We start from the raw sequence: 20,818 nt of genomic DNA on the forward strand, positions 1-20,818 counted from the left end.
CCCCCCTCACTCGCCCTGCCCCCCTCACTCGCCCTGCCCCCCTCACTCGCCCTGCCCCCCTCACTCGCCCTGCCCCCCTCACTCGCCCTGCCCCCCTCACTCGCCCTGCCCCCCTCACTCGCCCTGCCCCCCTCACTCGCCCTGCCCCCCTCACTCGCCCTGCCCCCCTCACTCGCCCTGCCCCCCTCACTCGCCCTGCCCCCCTCACTCGCCCTGCCCCCCTCACTCGCCCTGCCCCCCTCACTCGCCCTGCCCCCCTCACTCGCCCTGCCCCCCCTCACTCGCCCTGCCCCCCCTCACTCGCCCTGCCCCCCCTCACTCGCCCTGCCCCCCCTCACTCGCCCTGCCCCCCCTCACTCGCCCTGCCCCCCCTCACTCGCCCTGCCCCCCCTCACTCGCCCTGCCCCCCCTCACTCGCCCTGCCCCCCCTCACTCGCCCTGCCCCCCTCACTCCCCCTGCCCCCCTCACTCCCCCTGCCCCCCTCACTCCCCCTGCCATCTGCCCCCCTCACTCCCCCTGCCATCTGCCCCCCTCACTCCCCCTGCCATCTGCCCCCCTCACTCCACCTGCCATCTGCCCCCCTCACTCCCCCTGCCATCTGCCCCCCTCGCTGCCCCCCTCGCTCCCCCTGCCATCTGCCCCCCTCGCTGCCCCCCTCGCTCCCCCTGCCATCTGCCCCCCTCGCTCCCCCTGCCATCTGCCCCCCTCGCTCCCCCTGCCATCTGCCCCCCTCGCTCCCCCTGCCATCTGCCCCCCTCGCTCCCCCTGCCATCTGCCCCCCTCGCTCCCCCTGCCATCTGCCCCCCTCGCTCCCCCTGACCTCCGCCCCCCTCGCTCCCCCTGACCTCCGCCCCCCTCGCTCCCCCTGACCTCCGCCCCCCTCGCTCCCCCTGACCTCCGCCCCCCTCGCTCCCCCTGACCTCTGCCCCCCTCGCTCCCCCTGACCTCTGCCCCCCTCGCTCCCCCTGACCTTTGCCCCCCTCGCTCCCCCTGACCTCTGCCCCCCTCGCTCCCCCTGACCTCTGCCCCCCTCGCTCCCCCTGACCTCTGCCCCCTCGCTCCCCCTGACCTCTGCCCCCTCGCTCGTCCTGACCTCTGCCCCCCTCGCTCGTCCTGACCTCTGCCCCCCTCGCTCGTCCTGACCTCTGCCCCCCTCGCTCGTCCTGACCTCTGCCCCCCTCGCTCGTCCTGACCTCTGCCCCCCTCGCTCGTCCTGACCTCTGCCCCCCTCGCTCGTCCTGACCTCTGCCCCCCTCGCTCGTCCTGACCTCTGCCCCCCTCGCTCGTCCTGACCTCTGCCCCCCTCGCTCGTCCTGACCTCTGCCCCCCTCGCTCGTCCTGACCTCTGCCCCCCTCGCTCGTCCTGACCTCTGCCCCCCTCGCTCGTCCTGACCTCTGCCCCCCTCGCTCGTCCTGACCTCTGCCCCCCTCGCTCGTCCTGACCTCTGCCCCCCTCGCTCGTCCTGACCTCTGCCCCCCTCGCTCGTCCTGACCTCTGCCCCCCTCGCTCGTCCTGACCTCTGCCCCCCTCGCTCGTCCTGACCTCTGCCCCCCTCGCTCGTCCTGACCTCTGCCCCCCTCGCTCGTCCTGACCTCTGCCCCCCTCGCTCGTCCTGTCCTCTGCCCCCTCGCTCGTCCTGACCTCTGCCCCCCTCGCTCGTCCTGACCTCTGCCCCCCTCGCTCGTCCTGACCTCTGCCCCCATCGCTCGTCCTGACCTCTGCCCCCTCGCTCGTCCTGACCTCTGCCCCCTCGCTCGTCCTGACCTCTGCCCCCCTCGCTCGTCCTGACCTCTGCCCCCCTCGCTCGTCCTGACCTCTGCCCCCCTCGCTCGTCCTGTCCTCTGCCCCCCTCGCTCGTCCTGACCTCTGCCCCCCTCGCTCGTCCTGACCTCTGCCCCCCTCGCTCGTCCTGACCTCTGCCCCCATCGCTCGTCCTGACCTCTGCCCCCCTCGCTCGTCCTGACCTCTGCCCCCCTCGCTCGTCCTGACCTCTGCCCCCCTCGCTCGTCCTGACCCTCTGCCCCCCTCGCTCGTCCCTGACCTCTGCCCCCTCGCTCGTCCTGACCTCTGCCCCCCTCGCTCGTCCTGACCTCTGCCCCCTCGCTCGTCCTGACCTCTGCCCCCTCGCTCGTCCTGACCTCTGCCCCCCTCGCTCGTCCTGACCTCTGCCCCCCTCGCTCGTCCTGACCTCTGCCCCCCTCGCTCGTCCTGACCTCTGCCCCCCTCGCTCGTCCTGACCTCTGCCCCCTCGCTCGTCCTGACCTCTGCCCCCCTCGCTCGTCCTGACCTCTGCCCCCCTCGCTCGTCCTGACCTCTGCCCCCCTCGCTCGTCCTGACCTCTGCCCCCCTCGCTCGTCCTGACCTCTGCCCCCCTCGCTCGTCCTGACCTCTGCCCCCTCGCTCGTCCTGACCTCTGCCCCCCTCGCTCGTCCTGACCTCTGCCCCCCTCGCTCGTCCTGACCTCTGCCCCCCTCGCTCGTCCTGACCTCTGCCCCCCTCGCTCGTCCTGACCTCTGCCCCCCTCGCTCGTCCTGACCTCTGCCCCCCTCGCTCGTCCTGACCTCTGCCCCCCTCGCTCGTCCTGACCTCTGCCCCCCTCGCTCGTCCTGACCTCTGCCCCCCTCGCTCGTCCTGACCTCTGCCCCCCTCGCTCGTCCTGACCTCTGCCCCCCTCGCTCGTCCTGACCTCTGCCCCCCTCGCTCGTCCTGACCTCTGCCCCCCTCGCTCGTCCTGACCTCTGCCCCCCTCGCTCGTCCTGACCTCTGCCCCCCTCGCTCGTCCTGACCTCTGCCCCCCTCGCTCGTCCTGACCTCTGCCCCCCTCGCTCGTCCTGACCTCTGCCCCCCTCGCTCGTCCTGACCTCTGCCCCCCTCGCTCGTCCTGACCTCTGCCCCCCTCGCTCGTCCTGACCTCTGCCCCCCTCGCTCGTCCTGACCTCTGCCCCCCTCGCTCGTCCTGACCTCTGCCCCCCTCGCTCGTCCTGACCTCTGCCCCCCTCGCTCGTCCTGACCTCTGCCCCCCTCGCTCGTCCTGACCTCTGCCCCCCTCGCTCGTCCTGACCTCTGCCCCCCTCGCTCGTCCTGTCCTCTGCCCCCCTCGCTCGTCCTGACCTCTGCCCCCCTCGCTCGTCCTGACCTCTGCCCCCCTCGCTCGTCCTGACCTCTGCCCCCATCGCTCGTCCTGACCTCTGCCCCCCTCGCTCGTCCTGACCTCTGCCCCCCTCGCTCGTCCTGACCTCTGCCCCCCTCGCTCGTCCTGACCTCTGCCCCCCTCGCTCGTCCTGACCTCTGCCCCCCTCGCTCGTCCTGACCTCTGCCCCCCTCGCTCGTCCTGACCTCTGCCCCCCTCGCTCGTCCTGACCTCTGCCCCCTCGCTCGTCCTGACCTCTGCCCCCCTCGCTCGTCCTGACCTCTGCCCCCCTCGCTCGTCCTGACCTCTGCCCCCCTCGCTCGTCCTGACCTCTGCCCCCCTCGCTCGTCCTGACCTCTGCCCCCCTCGCTCGTCCTGACCTCTGCCCCCCTCGCTCGTCCTGACCTCTGCCCCCCTCGCTCGTCCTGACCTCTGCCCCCCTCGCTCGTCCTGACCTCTGCCCCCCTCGCTCGTCCTGACCTCTGCCCCCCTCGCTCGTCCTGACCTCTGCCCCCCTCGCTCGTCCTGACCTCTGCCCCCCTCGCTCGTCCTGACCTCTGCCCCCCTCGCTCGTCCTGACCTCTGCCCCCCTCGCTCGTCCTGACCTCTGCCCCCCTCGCTCGTCCTGACCTCTGCCCCCCTCGCTCGTCCTGACCTCTGCCCCCCTCGCTCGTCCTGCCCTCTGCCCCCCTCACTCGTCCTGACCTCTGCCCCCCTCACTCGTCCTGACCTCTGCCCCCCCTCACTCGTCCTGACCTCTGCCCCCCCTCACTCCCCCTGCCCCCCTCACTCCCCCTGCCATCTGCCCCCCTCACTCCCCCTGCCATCTGCCCCCCTCACTCCCCCTGCCCTCTGCCCCCCTCACTCGTCCTGACTTCTGTCCCCCTCACTCGTCCTGACTTCTGTCCCCCTCACTCGTCCTGACCTCTGCCCCCCTCACTCGTCCTGACCTCTGCCCCCCTCACTCGTCCTGACCTCTGCCCCCCTCACTCGTCCTGACTTCTGCCCCCCTCACTCGTCCTGACTTCTGGCCCCCCTCACTCCCCTCTGCCTCCTCGATCCCTCCATTCTGCCTTACACCCTCCACTCTTGTTCCCTCATTCCCTCCGCTCTTGTCTCCTCCACTCTTGTCCCCCTCATTCCCTCCATTCTTCTGCAGGTCCTCACTCCCTGTGGTCTTACCCCCCCCCTTGTCTTCCTTTGCCTCTACCCCCTCATCCGGGATCCCACCTACACCCTCCGGCATGAATGGGTTTTTGGGAATGATTGTGGGGCACATTCCAATTTGTGCTTTTAATAGGAATTATCTTTGCCAGAATAACCCTCTCTGACTGTAGTGGGACATTCCCTGCACCACACAGAGCTGCAGTCAAATTTGATGTTGACTAAGTGTCAAGTCAAGGTCATTCTGGGACTTGACAACATTCCTGCATCAGCCATTAAGTGTGTTTAAACTTAATCTGGAAGGAGAGGGGAAATGATATTATCATCACAACTGATCCTGTAGCAAGGCGATGTGGATCGACTGTTGATGAGCACTGATCGCTGGTCGAGAACTACAGAAACCAAGATATCAAAGGTTTATTGGAAGCAAATACAAAACAGAGCTTGCTGAAAATACCCAGCAGATTAGCCACATTCTGATGAAAGGTGAACTCTATGTCCCTCTCTACAAATGCTGCCTGGCCTCCTGAGTATTTCCAATGCTTTCTGTTTTTATTTCAGATTTTCAGTATTTTGATTTGATAGAGATATGTAGACAGGGTAGATCGTAAAACAATTCCCACTGCTGGAAGGATTGAGATTAAAGGTAATTGGTGAAAGAAGCAATGGAGACAGGAGGAGAGTGGTTCATACAGCGAGTGGTTAGGATGTGGAATGCACTGCCTGAGGGACTGGTGGAGGCTGGTTGCATTGAGGCTATCAAAAGGGAGTCGGATTATTTTTGGGGAAGTAAGAATGGTGTGGAGCTATGAGGAGAAAGTGAGGTGGTGAATTGCTCATTCAGAGAGTTAGTACAGACACAGTGGGCCAAATGGTCTCTTCCTGTGCAGTAACAATTCCTGTGGTTCTCTGATTTAGCAGTTTGTTCTGTGAGCAGTTCTGGTAGCTTTAGCCCAGGGTTAGCACCATGGGCCATTGAAAGACTTGCCTATGTATAGCGCCTTTCTGGACCTTAGGATGCCCGAAAGCATTTTCCAGCCCATGATGTATTGTTGAAGTGTAATTACTGCTGCACTGTGGGGAAATGTGACAGTCATTTTGTGCACAGCAAGCTCCCACAAATGTCACTGTAAAGATGACAAGATAGTCAGATTTTGAGATGTTGATCGATGGATCAATATCTTGGACACTGAGGAGAACTCCCATCTCTTCCTCACAATAATGCAATGGAATCTTTTATGTTCAACTGAGGGAGAAAATTGGCTTGTTGTCTCATCCAAAAGATAGCACCTCCGGCAGTGTAGTGCTCCCCCAGTCTAACCTCTGACTCTTGAGTCGGGAATGCAATCACTGAGCTATGGCTGTCGATGTTTGAGTCACTGCTCAGTGTTTCCTGTATGACTGTGAAGCACTGATTACTGCATTTCTTTCAACCTCATCCACAATGTAAACCTTTGTCATGAAGAAACTGAAAACACTGGAAATTTTCAGCAGGTCTGGCAACACATCTGCAGTGAGAGAAACAGAGTTAGTCTGAACTAACAAAATAAAATCAGAAGTAGGCCATTTGGCCCCTCGAGCCTGCTCCACCGTTCTATACCATCATGGGTGATCTGTTTGTGTTTCAAATTTCCCATTCCCATCTACCCCCAATAAGCTTTGATTCCCTTGCCTAAAATAATCTATTTACCTCCATCTTAAAAATAATCACTGACTTCGCCTCCATTCCATCTGAGACAGCGAGTTCCAAACTCACACAACCCTCTGAGAGAAAAAAAATCTCCTCATCTCTGTCCTAAAAAGGTAATCAATAATTTTAAACCAGCCCCTAGTTTTGGACTCACCCACAAGAGAAAACATCCTTTCCACATCCACCTGGTCAAGACCGTTCAGGATCTTATATACTTCAATCCAGTCACCCCTCACTCTTCTAAACTCCAGTAGAAACAAGCCCAGACTGTCCAAACTTTTCTCATCAGACAACATGCTCATTCCAGGTATCAATCTAGTAAACCTCTTCTCAATTGCCTCCAACACATTTATATCCTTCCTTAAGTAAGCAGACCAAAACTGCGCCCACTATTCACAATGTGGTCTCATCAATGCCCTGTATAATTGAAACATGTTAAAGTCCAACAGGTTTATTTGGTAGCAAAAGCCACAAAATCTTTCGGAGCCTTAAGCCCCTTCTTCTTCACTCACCTGAAGAAGGGGCTTAAGGCTCCGAAAGCTTGTGTGGCTTTTGCTACTAAATAAACCTGTTGGACTTTAACCTGGTGTTGTTAAACTTCTTACTATGTTTACCCCAGTCCAACGCCGGCATCTCCACATCATAACTGAAACATAACATCCTTACCTTAATGTTCAATTCCTCTTGTAATAAAGGATAGCATTCCATTAGCCTTCTTAATTACTTGCAATACCTGCATACTAACTTTGTGTGACTCATGCAGTAGAACACCCAGATCCCTTTGTACCTCAGAATTCTGCAGTCATCCTCCATTTAAATAATACTCTGTTTTTTTATTCTTCCTGCCAAAAAAGTTTATTTATTAGTCACAAGTGGGCTTACATTAACACTGCAATGAAGTTACTGTGAAAATCCCCTAGTTGCCACACTGGCGCCTTTTTGGGTACACTGAGGGAGAATTTAGCATGGCCAGTGCACCTAACCAGCACATCTATGGAAGGAAACCAGAGCACCCAGAGGAAACCCACGCAGACATGGGGAGAATGTGCAGGCTCCGCACAGACAGTGACCCAAGCTGGGAATTGAACCCAGGTCCCTGACACTGTGAGGCAGCAGTGCTAACCACTGTGCCACCCTAAGTGAACAACTTCACATTTTCCCACATTATACTCAATCTGTCAGACTTTCGTCCACTAACCTAACCTATCCATATCCATCTGTAACCTCCTCATGTTCTCTTCACAACATACATTCTTACCTATCTTTATGTCAACTGCAAATTTTGCTACTATACCTTTGCTCTCCGCATCCAAGTCATTGATATAAATTATAAAAAGATTAGGATTTAATGTTATTTTTAGTGTTTCAGATCTCTGACCTTTCATCAGAACTGTGAGAAGTTAGAAATGTAATAGGTTTTGAGAATGAAAGCGAGGAGGGTAGGAAAAACAAAAAGGGAAGGCTATGATAGGATTAAGGGCAGGAGAGATTAAATGATCAAAGTTTTCACATTGGAAGACCAACGGGAGTGGTAATGGGATAAGAAATGAAAGGGTGTCTGGAGGAGAGGTAAATGGCAGGTCAGCAGGCATCTAAAAATGATGTAATGGAATTAAGACAGAAACAAGAAGAAAATAACAAACTAGCCAAAAAAACACACAGGCAGATCTAAAATTGTTAAACTCTTTGTCGAGTCCAGAAGGCTGTGAAGTCCCCAGTTGAGACACAAGGTACTCCTCAAGCCTATATTGGGCTTCACAGAAACACCAAATCAGACCAAGGACAGAGATATTCAGTGAGAGCAAGGTGGAGAATTGAAATGACATGTGACTGGAAGCTTGAGTCATGCTTGTCGGCAGGACGGAGGTGTTCCATCCAGTGATCACTGTGTCTGCGTTCAGTCTCCCCTTTGCAGAGAAAAGCACATCGCAAGTAGTGAATATATTATACTAAATGGAAAGAAGTCCAAGGATACCTCCATTTCACTTTGGCGTGGGACTGGGAGAAGGGAGGAGGTAGAAAGGCAGGTGTTGCATTTCCTGCGCTTGCGTGGAAAGGTACTGGAGGATGGGGTGATTGACAAGTGGAGCAGACTGTTGGTGAGGGAACAGTCCCTTTCGAATGCTGAGAGAGGAGGGGAAAATGTATTTGATGCAGCATCTTGCCGAAGGTGGCAGAAATGGCGGAGGAGAAAGATAAAGTGAGTTTTGGATAAACCTTTGTCACTGGCGCTGACCACAAGGTTGATTTGAACCCTCCACCCTCAAAACTGGTCCCGTTGAATATTGGCATTCATTAATGTGCTTGCATTTATCTGGGGTGTTTCCCAACATTAAAGAGTGAGAAGTGCAAATTATTGAGAGAATTTCCCTTCCCCCTCTCCATTAGTTTGCGTGCCAATACTCCCATTAGTGCTGGGAAACCCGAGGGGGAGCGGCAGAGGGGTCTTGCATGTGCTGCTGATGATTGAAGTAAAGTGTCTGGCTTCAGGCAACCTTGGGGAAATGAAGATCTGTCAATGATGAGCTTTGATCAGGTGGTTGAGCACGGCTCATGCCCTTAAGGTGCTCTGGGGATATATGTAGGATTGATACAGGCTGTAACACGTGGTCTATAAGTTACATTTTCTGAATAATTCACATCCCCATAAAGATAAAGTCCATTTAAGTGAAAGCTGTACAGTAGCTGATTTGTCACTCATGGGAGTGACATGCAGTATAATCAGATAGAGATGGAACATTTAAGAATTTTGTGATTACCCCCATATTCATTCCACAGTGCACAGAAGGTTTACTAGGATGAACCTTGGTATGGAGAGACTGCCATATGAGGAAAGATTGAACAGGTTGAGTCTGTACTCTTTGGAGTTCAGAAGAATGAGAGGTGATGGATTGAAATGTAAGATTCTTAGGGGGTCAGACAGGGTAAATGTTGGAAGCATGCAGGACCAGAGGGCTTGGTCGCAGAATAAGGGGGTGCTCACTTAAGACCGATTTGAAGAAGAATTTCTTTCTCAAAGAGTGGTGAATCTTTGGAATTCTTTACCCCAGGAAGCTGTGGAGGCCAAGTCCCTGAACATTTTCAAGGCTGAGATTGATAGGTTTTTAATCAGTAGGGAATTAAGGGTTACGGAGATTAGACAGGAAAGTGGACATAGTGAGTGTTAGATCAGCCATGGTCTTATTAAATGGTGGAGCAGGCTCAAAGAGCTGAATTGCCTACTCCTGTTCCTATTACTTATGGTCCATAGTTGGATCTGACTAAATATGTAGCGTGTCACAGTGGGATTGGTTACTGCAGTGAGCAGGGTGGGTGATGATTCCTCGATAAGTTGGAGACAAGTGGGAACTGCAGCTTCTGCATGCCAGGAAGTCACGCGCTTATGGTGAGGTCCATCATCAGCATTGAGCAGCGGGGCAATGTGTTGTAAAATTCTCCAGCATTGCTGTGGAAACCTTGCCTCCTCTTGGCAGAATTGTCCATGACTTTGCTGTCCATATCCCAACTCTCTCACTCTCCGCTCCTTGTTCACGCTGTTCTTCGTTGGCTTCTGGTCCACCAGTGCCACAAATTTAAAATTCTCACCCCTCTTATTCAAATCTTTCCATGGCCTTGCCTCTCCCTATCACCCCTCCTCTGGCCCCAAACCCTCTCAGATCTCTCTGGCCACTGATTTCCAGCGCTTCACCATCTGAGTCAATGTCTTCAGATATTTGCACCCTCAACTCAGGAATTCGTTCACTAAGCCACTCCCGTCTCTCTTCCTCCTTTAAGCCAATCTTTAAAAACTAGCTCTTTGACCAAACTTTCGGTTACCTATCCTAATGTCACCCTTTTTGGCTCAGTATCAAATTTTATCTGATTAGAGTCTCGTGGAGAGGCTATATCAATGCAACTTGTTGATAAAAGTTTTAATGGACCTGCAAGTGGGTATTCTGCATTTATAATATCTCTACAGAATAGTGTTTGCAGAGGATAAAAGAATAGGAACGGTAATGTACCTCACCTCTAAGTGTATAATGTATGTTCTGGAGATATTAATACTGTAAGTGGGAATTAGGCTATTGGGTCATTGACATCAATATGAATGAGTTATCATCCTATAAAGCCATAGCCAAAATGATGCAGTGCTGCTAATTTTATCCTACTTCAGGCAGGGATCAGCACCATCCCCTTCACCCAAAAGATGGCTGTTCTCTCGCTTCCTAACAGTCAGAGAACCAGCAGGTTCTCTCAGCAAATCCTTAAAACACTCAAAGTGAAATAATACTGGCTTCTTCTGATGTCATCTCATGTCAACTTAGGCCAAGATACATGGCTGATCTTTGACCCATGACATCACCAGTAGAGAAGTGCATTGAAGGGGAGTGTTGATGGCACACATTCAGTAGTACAGGAGCTTTGGAATTAATATTTTCAATCAAATTCTTTTTTCAAAGCATTTGGTATATGGAGCTCATTAGCCTAGAATATCAGCCCCCTCCCACCCCATTTCCTTTCCCCTCTCCTCCCTCCCCCTTTTCTCTCTATCCTTTCCTCCCTTCCCTACTTTTCCTTTCTTTACCATCCCCCCTCTCTGATCCCTTTTCTTGTGACCGATATAGTTAACCACAGCTGAGTTGGGTTACTGTAACTGGTGGAATGAAGTCACCAGGTTAATGATCTCTGGTTGCTACAGGATGTGAAGACTGTGGTCAGTGCTCTGTTCGTTTCCTGGCGATTTGGGATTCACATCCTGCCTGTGGAATATCATTAACCCATTTCAACAACCAAGTTTTTCTATTTTTGAAGCATTTTTAAAAATAAAAGCTGCTGTACCATCAACATATGGTGGCTCATAAAGAAGGAGAGGTCTAGGATTCAGATCCACCACCCATGGAATTAGTGTGAATGTGAGGTGGCTGGAAGAGCTCGAGGTTGCTTTGACGCATTGTTGACGCTCTAGGTCAGTGATGGGCAACCTAGGCGAGTGAGTGGGCCGGATGAGTGACCCTCCTTCATCTCAGTGTGCTGCGACATTGAAATTGGGCTTGTTCACTAACCATGACCCCATGAATAAGACTGAATACATTTAATACACACCAAATATTTCAAAACAAGTTACTTAATCATTTATATATTAATAGAACTGTCAACTTCAAATGGTAAAAACAAAATAAATATTTACACTTTGGACACAGAGGGAACACACGGCTCTCACAGCCTTTGTGAGCAATCAGCAAGCACCTCACTTCACTTGCTTTACATGCGTATCACTTCAGACACACCGGTAGGAAACCAATGGAATGTGGCAATGTGTGTGGGCAACATTCAACAAAATGTCTCGAGAGCCGCACTCAGAACTCAGATGGGTCGCATGTGGCCCCCAGATTGTAGGTTGCCCACCACTGCCCTAGGCCCCTGTGCAAGATGCATTGCACCAGATAACTTCCCCCAGGTCAATCTTGTCATAGGATAAAGGTTAGGTTACAGCAGTGGTTCCCAAACTTTATTCACTGGGCCGCACTTTCAGAATAAAAATTTGCTCGCGCCACACCAAATTTTTTTATTGATAAGAAATACATTGAAAAACAAAAAAAAACAACTCCTAGCAGTGCTTGATTCATAACATAAAACACAACTACTTTATAATATGATCATGGGACATCCAGAAAGTATAAAACAATGCTTGTTTAAACCATGTTCAAATGTTTCTTTGATTGTCCTTGAATCTTCCCGCCACACTTGCCATCCTCTCTCGCCGCACCAGTGTGGCGCGCCGCACCCTTTGGGAACCACTGTGTTACAGCATTCCAAATTAAGTATAGACTTTCTTTTGCTGAGTGCTTAATGATCTGCTCTCACAAACCAGCAGGTTTTTGATACACCTGAGATTTTATGCAACGTGCGTCTCTCCTCCTTGTACCTTCTGGAATTTTCTCTCAGCAGCTGTTAGTGGTAACCTAGTTCCTACATGACGCAGAACAATGCTGTAAAATATATAATCAGTACCACTGATTTTCATCCTTAAATGTGGCAATGCTGTCTAAACACGCAGGAGGCCATTTGGCCTGTCGCGCCTAAGCTGACTCGTTGAAAAGACCTGCCCAATCAGTGTGACCGCTTTGCTCTTTCCTCGCTGCCTTTTCCTATATAAACTAGATTCCCTTTTGTAACTTCCCATTGAGTCTGCTTCCACAGGCAGTGCATTCCGATCACAACTCGCTGCATTGAACAATTTTCTCGTCGTCTGCACCCACACCCCCTCTGGCTCCTTTGCCGGTTTTCTTAAATCTATGCCCTCTGCTTAATAGGAAGAAAGACTTGCATTTGCATAATCTTTCTGAATCTCAGGAAGTCTTTTACAGACAATGAAGCTTTTTTTTGAAGTGTTGTAATGGAGAAAAAGTGATGGACAATTTGCACAGCAGGTTTGAAAGCACCTGAAAGAATGTACAGTCACACTCAGTGTTGCGTCCCAAACCTGCCCTGCCTGCAAACAGCATGATGGTGAAAACCAAATAATCTGTTGTGGTGATACTAGTTAAGGGATGGATACTGACCTGGATACTGGGGTGAACTCTTCTGGCTATTCTTCAAATCTCACTGCAGGATCTTTGACAACCATCTGAGAGATGGAGCCTTGATTGAATGTCCCCCTCTGAAAGACGGCAGTTCTGACAGTGCAACACTCCCTCAGCGCCTCACCAGGAGTGTTGGTCTAGATTATGTGCTCTGCAGTGAGACTTCTACCCACAAGTTGCTCACCTGGAGGTGAGTGGCGACCCAGTTAGTCATTGTCACCCAGTCACGATTATCATAGTGCAGAAGATGCACTTTGGCCCATTGAGTCAGCACTGACTGGAAACAGTTTCTTCCCCTCTGTTCTTTCAACACCCCTCAGAATTTTGAGCACCACATGGAAAGAATCACCAGGCTGCACCAAGGGTCATATTCTCTTCCCAATAATTGCCTGATCTGAAGCCTGTTGACTCCTTAAATGGGGTCTGGTTTTGCCCAGAGCCTGTAATACCCTGGACCCTCACACAAGGAGCCATTATTCATTTGTGCACCTTAATGGTGTGTGTTAATGGGCTGCATAATTATGGGGGCATCACCACCAAGCCCCAAGAACAATCTCAGCTGGGTATGGGGGTTGGTTGAATCTGCTCCACACACCAGCCGTCTAGCCAACTGACCCTTGGTAGCCTTCGTGTTTGAAATCAGATTGAACGGCTGTTCATTTCGTCTGGATTTGTTTTTATGTGGGATCCTACTTTGTGCAAAACAGCTGCTGCATTTGCCCTCTGCAGCCCAAGGCATTTCTTGGATGGAGCAAATTCTTAATCCACAGTGTTACCAAAAAAAACCCCAATTTACAGCACTATAGAGAGAGTGGGTTTGGGGCCTGCTGTTGAGTGTGATTGTACCTTTACTTGGCTCAATAGTCAAGCAGGGCCTAGCTAGATTTACTGTGTGGGCTGTGATCGAAGCACCATTAAAGAGACTTTTATAAGCTAGTAACCAGCTGTCTCCTTGCACACATGGGCTGGTGTCTCTGGCTCCAACACTCACTATAATTGGGGTTCAGTTGGTAGCACTCTGGCCTCTTGAGTTTCAAGGTTGTGGATTGAAATCCCAGCTCATGGGCTTGTACATCGAATCCTGGCTGAATCTGCAGTGCAGAATTGAGGGAGTGCTGCACTGTTGTCTTTCAGATGAGATGTTGAACTGAGGCTCTGTCTGCTCTCTCAATCAGACGTACAGGATCCTTGCGTACTGCTTTGAAGAGCAGGGGAGTTCTCCCTGGTGTCAATAGTTTTCCCTCAATCACATGCCTAAAACAAAAGCAATCTATTCAGTGTCACACTGCTGTTTGTGGGACTTTGCTGGGTCCAAAATGGCTGCTGTATTTCCTGTGACCACACTTATGAAAGTACTTCAGAATATTTTCAGATGTTGAAAGGTGCTATATAAATTCACTTTCATGCCTTTTCTTTCATAATCCCAAGGCTGAAAGTTTCAGTGACATGGAAATGAAATTCAGTTTTCCTTTCTTTGGTCACCTTTAGGCTTTTATGTTTGTTAAAGATTTGTGCTTGTCAGAGGGAGGACGACAGTATTAATTCAGGACAGGGATATTTTTAAAGGCTTTCCAGGCCTGGATTCAGTGTTGTTACTGGAAGCTCTCTAAATTATAATGGTCGTGTGTGGGTGCAGTGTTCATACTGCGACTGCTTCATTTGTGATAATTACTCAGCAGCATAATTATAGACTCTGCCCTTCCAAACGTGGGCCGAGTCTGGAGAGAGTGTTTTGTGCTGTCTCTGTAAACATTGGGTTGCAGTGCAGGGTTTTTTCTGGCCGTGCAATTAATTTAATCTATTAGGAGAAGCCGCCACAGAAGCATCCCTTCTCTCAGTATAGGATTCTTACAGAGCAAGAATCCCAACATTGCAAGTGAGTCGTTAACTTTGAACATCTCACCTCCTTGAAGGCATTGCTTGTGAGGAGGAATGGTTTATGGGGTGTATGGTGCAGGGTCAGAGGTGTATGGCATGCGATGGGGTGTATGGCACAGGGTGGAGGTGGTGCATGGTGCAGGGGATGACATATAGCACTGGGGATGACATATAGCACTGGGGACGGTGGTTGACACAGGATGCAGTGGTGTGTGGGGAGTGGTGTGGGGTGGTATATGGTGCAGGATGAACATAAGAATACAAGAAATAGGAGCAGGAGTAGGCCAGTCAGCCCCTTGTGCCTGCTCTACCATTCAATAAGATCATGGCTGACCTGATTGTGGCTTCAACTCCAGTTTCCTGCCTGTTCCCCATAACCTTTGACTGGACCTTGCATATGTTCAGTTACCCAGTCTCCGGTGTTATCTGATATAGAGAATTCCAAAGACTAATGACCCCGAGAGATGGAATTCCTCCTCATCTCTATCTTGAATAGGATAAAACTGTGGTCCATTAGTTCTAGTGGCAGGCGGCGATGGACCATGCAAAGGTCCATTGACCTCGGACTGGATTTTCCGGTTTGGGGCGCGCGTGGCTGGAAAATCCTACCCTAAATGTTTCAATAAGATCACCACTCATTCTCCTAAAGTCTGATGAGTATAGACCCAAACTGCTCAACCTGTCCTCAAAATCCTATCCACCCTTTCATCCCAGGAATGAAACATGCTCTTAACTGCTTCCAGTGCCAGGTAAATACAGAAATCAAAACTTTCTGTAGTACTCCAGATGTTGTCTTACCAATGCCATGTACAGTTGTAACAGGACTTCCATATTTTTATATTGTTCCAGAGGAGCAGCTAGAGAGGTGATTCAAGTGAGGAAAGCTAGCAGGAAAGAGGGATTTATAACTTAATTTTTTTTCTTTTTTCTGAGTTTTTGTAAGGCAGCCGGAAGTCTAATACCGGAAGTAGGCCCCACTGAGACCTGGGAAGTTTTTTTTTCTCTGACGTCAGCCAGTACCGTGCAGAAGGTTTAAAAAGCTGGCCGCTCTATCCAGCGGGCAGCGTTGTGAGCGGGCGGCGAGTGAGAGGGAGCAGAATGGGACGGCTTTGGCTCAAACAGGCTTCGGCGTGAACAGGCAGAGGCGAGGGTAGGTTCCGGTAAGTTGTTATTGTTTCTTCAGAGTAGAAAGAATGCCAGGCAGGATGTTGGGATGCATCTCTTGCATGATGTGGGAAGTCACGGAGACCTCCAGTGTCCCTGACAATGACACCTGCAGGAGGTGCATCCAGCTGCAGCTCCTAACAGACCGCGTTAGGGAACTGGAGCAGGAGCTGGATGACCTCCGGATCATTCGGGAGAATGAGGAGTTTATAGATGGTAGCTTCAGGGAGGCAGTTACGCCAAAGGCACAGAGCACAGGTAATTGGGTTACCGTCAAGCGAGGGAAAAGGAAAGGGCAGGCAGAGCAGGGTTCCACTGTGGCGATTCCCCTCCACAACAGGTATACTGAATTGGATACTGTTGTGGGGGATGCCTTACCTGGGGCAAGCTGCGGCAGTCGGATCTCTGGCACTGAGTCTGGTTCTGCAGCGTAGAAGGGAGGGTGGAAGAAGAGGAGAGCGGTAGTGATAGGGGACTTGATTGTCAGAGGTACAGACAGGAGGTTCTGTGGTCGTGGCAGAGACTCCCGGATGGTTTGTTGCCTCCCGGGTGCCAGCGTCAGGGATGTCTCTGATCGCGTGCACAGCATTCTGAAGTGGGAGGGTGATCAGCCAGATGTCATGGTACACATTGGTACCAATGACGTAGGAAGGAAGAGTGAGGAGGTCCTGAAGCCTGAGTATAGAGAGCTTGGTAGGAAGTTAAAAAGCAGGACCCCGAGGGTAGTAATCTCAGGATTGCTACCTGTGCCAAGTACTAGTGAGGGTAAGAGTAGGATGCTCGGGCGGATGAACACATGGCTGAGGAAGTGGTGTAGGGGACAGGGTTTCAGATTTCTAGATGATTGGGACTTCTTTTGGGGCAGGTGGGACCTGTACAAGAGAGACAGGTTACACCTGAACTACAAGGGGACCAATATACTTGCAGGGAGGTTTGCTAGTGTTATTGGGGAGGATTTAAAGTAGATTTGCAGGGGGATGGGAACCAGAGTGCCAGAGCAGGTAGTGGAGCGGGGGTGAAAATAAATGATGTTAATAGTTCATGCAAAATCACAAATAGAAGGGTTGTGTGTGGTGGTAATCTTCTGAGGTGTGTCTATTTCAGTGCCAGGAGTATTGTGGGGAAGGCAGACGAGCTGAGGGCGTGGATCGACACATGGAAATATGACATTATAGCCATTAGTGAAACTTGGCTACAGGAGGGGCAGGACTGGCAGCTCAATGTTCCAGGGTTCCGATGTTTCAGACGTGATAGAGGCAGAGGGATGAGTGGCATTGATAGTCAGGGAAAATGTTACAGCAGTGCTCAGGCAGGACAGATTAGAGGGCTTGTCTACTGAGGCCATATGGGTGGAGCTGAGAAACAGGAAAGGTATGACCACATTAATGGAGTTGTATTATAGACCACCCAATAGTCAGCGAGAATTGGAGGAGCAAATCTGCAGAGAGATAGCAGACAACTGCAGGAAACATAAAGTTGTGATAGTAGGGGATTTTAATTTTCCACATATAGATTGGGACTCCCATACTGTTAAAGGTCTAGACAGGTTAGAGTTTGTAAAATGTGTTCAGGAAAATTTTCTAAATCAATATATAGAGGTACCAACTAGACAGGATGCAATATTAGATCTCCTATTAGGAAATGAGTTAGGACAAGTGACGGAAGTGTGTGTAGGGGAACACTTTGGTTCCAGTGATCATAACGCCATTAGTTTCAACTTGATCATGGATAAAGATAGACCTGGTCCTCGGGTTGAGGTTCTAAACTGGAAAAAGGCCAAATTTGAAGAAATGAGAAAGGATCTAAAAAGCGTGGATTGGGACAGGCTGTTCTCTGGCAAGGATGTGAATGATAAGTGGGAGGCCTTCAAAGGAGAAATTTTGAGAGTGCAGAGTTTGTATGTTCCTGTCAGGATTAAAGGCAAAGTGAATAAGAATAAGGAACCTTGGTTCTCGAGGGATATTGGAACTCTGATAGAGAAGGAGAGAGAGATGTATGACATGTATAGGCAACAGGGAGCAAATAAGATGCTTGAGGAGTATAAAAAGTGCAAGAAATTACTTAAGAAAGAAATCAGGAGGGCTAAAAGAAGACATGAGGTTGCTTTGGCAGACAAGGTGAAGGATAATCCTAAGAGCTTCTACAGGTATATTAAGAGCAAAAGGATAGTAAGGGATAAAATTGGTCCTCTTGAAGATCAGAGTGGTCGGCTATGTATGGAACCAAAAGAAATGAGGGAGATATTAAATGGGTTTTTTGCATTCGTATTTACTAAGGAAACTGGCATGGAATCTATGGAAATAAGGCAAACAAGTAGGGAGGTCATGGAACCTATACAGATTAAAGGGGAGGAGGTGCTTGCTGTCTTGAGGCAAATCAGAGTAGATAAATCCCCAGGACCGGACAGGGTATTCCCTCGGACCTTGAAGGAGACTAATGTTGAAATTGCAGGGGCCCTGGCAGATATATTTAAAATGTCGGTATCCACAGGTGAGGTGCCGGATGATTGGAGGATAGCTCATGTTGTTCCGTTGTTTAAAAAAGGCTCAAAAAGTAATGCGGGAAATTATAGGCCGGTAAGTTTGACGTCAGTCGTAGGTAAATTATTGGAAGGAGTATTAAGAGATAGGATCCACAAATATTTGGATAGACAGGGACTTATTAGGGAGAGTCAACATGGCTTTGTGCGTGGTAGGTCATGTTTAACCAATCTATTAGAGTTTTTCGAGGAGGTTACCAGGAAAGTAGATGAAGGGAAGGCAGTAGATGTTGTCTACATGGACTTCAGTAAGGCCTTTGACAAGGTCCCGCATGGGAGGTTAGTCAGGAAGGTTCAGTCGCTAGGTATACATGGAGCGGTAGTAAATTGGATTAGACATTGGCTCAATGGAAGAAGCCAGAGAATGGTAGTGGAGGATTACTTCTCTGAGTGGAGGCCTGTGACTAGTGGTGTTCCACAGGGATCAGTGCTGGGTCCATTGTTGTTTGTATCAATGATCTGGATGATAATGCGGTAAATTGGATCAGCAAGTTTGCTGATGATACAAAGATTGGAGGTGTAGTGGATAGTGAGGAAGCTTTTCAAAGCTTGCAGAGGGATTTGGACCAGCTAGAAAAATGGGCTGAAAAATGGCAGATGGAGTTTAATGCAGACAAGTGTGAGGTATTGCACTTTGGAAGGACAAACCAAGGTAGAACATACAAGGTAAATGGTAGGACACTGAAGAGTGCAGTAGAACAGAGGGATCTGGGAATACAGATACATAATTCCCTAAAAGTGGCGTCACAGGTAGATAGGGTCGTAAAGAGTGCTTTTGCTACATTGGCCTTTATAAATCAAAGTATTGAGTATAGGAGTTGGAATGTTATGGTGAGGTTGTACAAGACATTGGTGAGGCCAAATTTAGAGTATTGTGTGCAGTTTTGGTCACCTAATTACAGGAAGGATATTAATAAGGTTGAAAGAGTGCAGAGAAGGTTTACAAGGATGTTGCCAGGACTTGAGAAACTGAGTTACAGAGAAAGGTTGAATAGGTTAGGACTTTATTCCCTGGGGCGTAGAAGAATGAGGGGAGATTTGATAGAGGTGTATAAAATTATGATGGGTATAGATAGAGTGAATACAAGCAGGCTTTTTCCACTGAGGCTAGGGGAGAAAATAACTAGAGGACATGGGTTAAGGGTGAGGGGGGAAAAGTTTAAAGGGAATATTAGGGGGGGCTTCTTCACACAGAGAGTGGTGGGAGTTTGGAATGAGCTGCCAGATGAGGTGGTGAATGCTGGCTCACTTTTAACATTTAAGAAAAACTTGGACAGGTACATGGATGAGAGGGGTTTGGAGGGATATGGTCCAAGTGCAGGTCAGTGGGACTAGGCACAAAAATGGTACGGCACAGGCAAGAAGGGCCAAAAGGCCTGTTTCTGTGCTGTAATGTTCTATGGTTCTATATTCCAACCCCTTTGCAATAAAGGCCAACAATAACATTTGACTTCCCAACTACTTGCTGTGCCTACATGCTAACTGTTTGGGATTCATACTCAAGGGAACCTGGATCCTTCTATGTCAGAGCATTCTTTAGTCTGTCTATTGAAATAATTCTGGGTTTTTTTGGCCAAAGTGGGCAACCTCACATTTTCCCACCTTACACTCCATTATACTGCGAGTGGGATTTTCTGTCCCCCCCACCCCCGCGACGTGTCTTGCAGCAGCTGGCAGCTGAGGTGGCCTTCCATTGGTCGCTGGTGGGATCTTACAGTCCTGCAGCTGTCAACGGGTTTTCTCGTTGCTCACACCCACCGCTGGGCAACGTGTGGCTGGGGAGGAGGGTGGATCGCCATCAGCCAAATCTTTGCTCACTCACTTAACCTATCTGTATCTCTTTGCAGACTTTGTGTGTCCTCCTTGGTTGTGGTCTGGGCAGGGGATGCAAGATGACGAGTGGCATAGGGGCACTGTATGACAAAGGGGCACTGGGTGGGATGTGATGAAGGAATGAGAAGACTCCAATGGGTGAGAGATGGTCAGCGCTGTAATGGAACAAAGTTGGGTAAGAAACCAGTCTGTGAATACAATTGCCTTGTAGATACAACCTTCCCTCTGGCACGAAGCTGAAGCTGTTCCTTTGATCCAAGAAAATTTGGAAAGGTTGGCTGCTTATTTAAAAATGTTTGCTGAAGAATCAAACCAAAGTGATGTTACCCACTGGCTGAGTCTCCCCACAGCAACAAAACTACTTACCTGAAGCTAAACAGATTCAGCCACTGTGGTAGGATTTGTTGACTCAGGAAAGTTGTGGTTTGAAGCAGAATTGTCAACACTGGGCTAAAGCTAGCCGCCTCGGTGCAAGGGCCATAAACCTAAGAAATGTGGCAGAGACAGTTTGTGAAAATGAAATCTGTGAGCTAAATTGAAGCCAGTTCTGTCTCTTCTGTGATGTTTCAAATTAAACAGATGCTTTTCATAACTAAGCAGAAAGGATTGTGATTAAGTTATTGCATGAAGTGGGAGTGTTGGTAACTTCACTGTGGGAAATCAGGTTGGGAGATTTCCTGTCCCTGATTCTATAAGGGATTAATTTGAGAGGAATTTTCCATTCCATGCTCTCACACCAGTTTAGAGCAGTGATTCTGATTAGGCGAGCAATCATAGAATCATATACGATTCCTACAGTGCAGAAAGAGACCATTTGGCCCATCAAGTTTGGACTGACTCTCCCAAAGAGCATCC

General features: G+C 50.3%; 1 protein-coding gene across 6 annotated transcripts in view; it reads left to right on the forward strand.

Annotated features, from left to right (window-relative positions):
* LOC144509220 (ensconsin-like) overlaps nucleotides 1-20,818 on the forward strand; it is a 176,650-nt gene that overhangs the window by 3,322 nt on the left and 152,510 nt on the right. For 2 of the 6 annotated variants that reach the window (XM_078237723.1, XM_078237724.1), the window contains exon 1: nucleotides 19,978-20,138. The exons of the other annotated variants lie outside the window; for them this stretch is intronic. In XM_078237723.1, the coding sequence (XP_078093849.1) occupies nucleotides 20,048-20,138 (91 nt within the window). In that variant the 5' untranslated portion in view covers nucleotides 19,978-20,047. Of the gene's footprint in view, nucleotides 1-19,977; nucleotides 20,139-20,818 lie in introns of those variants that run through there. 6 annotated transcript variants of the gene reach the window in all.

The sequence above is a fragment of the Mustelus asterias genome, chromosome 21 (assembly GCF_964213995.1).
Source record: "Mustelus asterias chromosome 21, sMusAst1.hap1.1, whole genome shotgun sequence".
Lineage (NCBI taxonomy): Eukaryota > Metazoa > Chordata > Chondrichthyes > Carcharhiniformes > Triakidae > Mustelus > Mustelus asterias.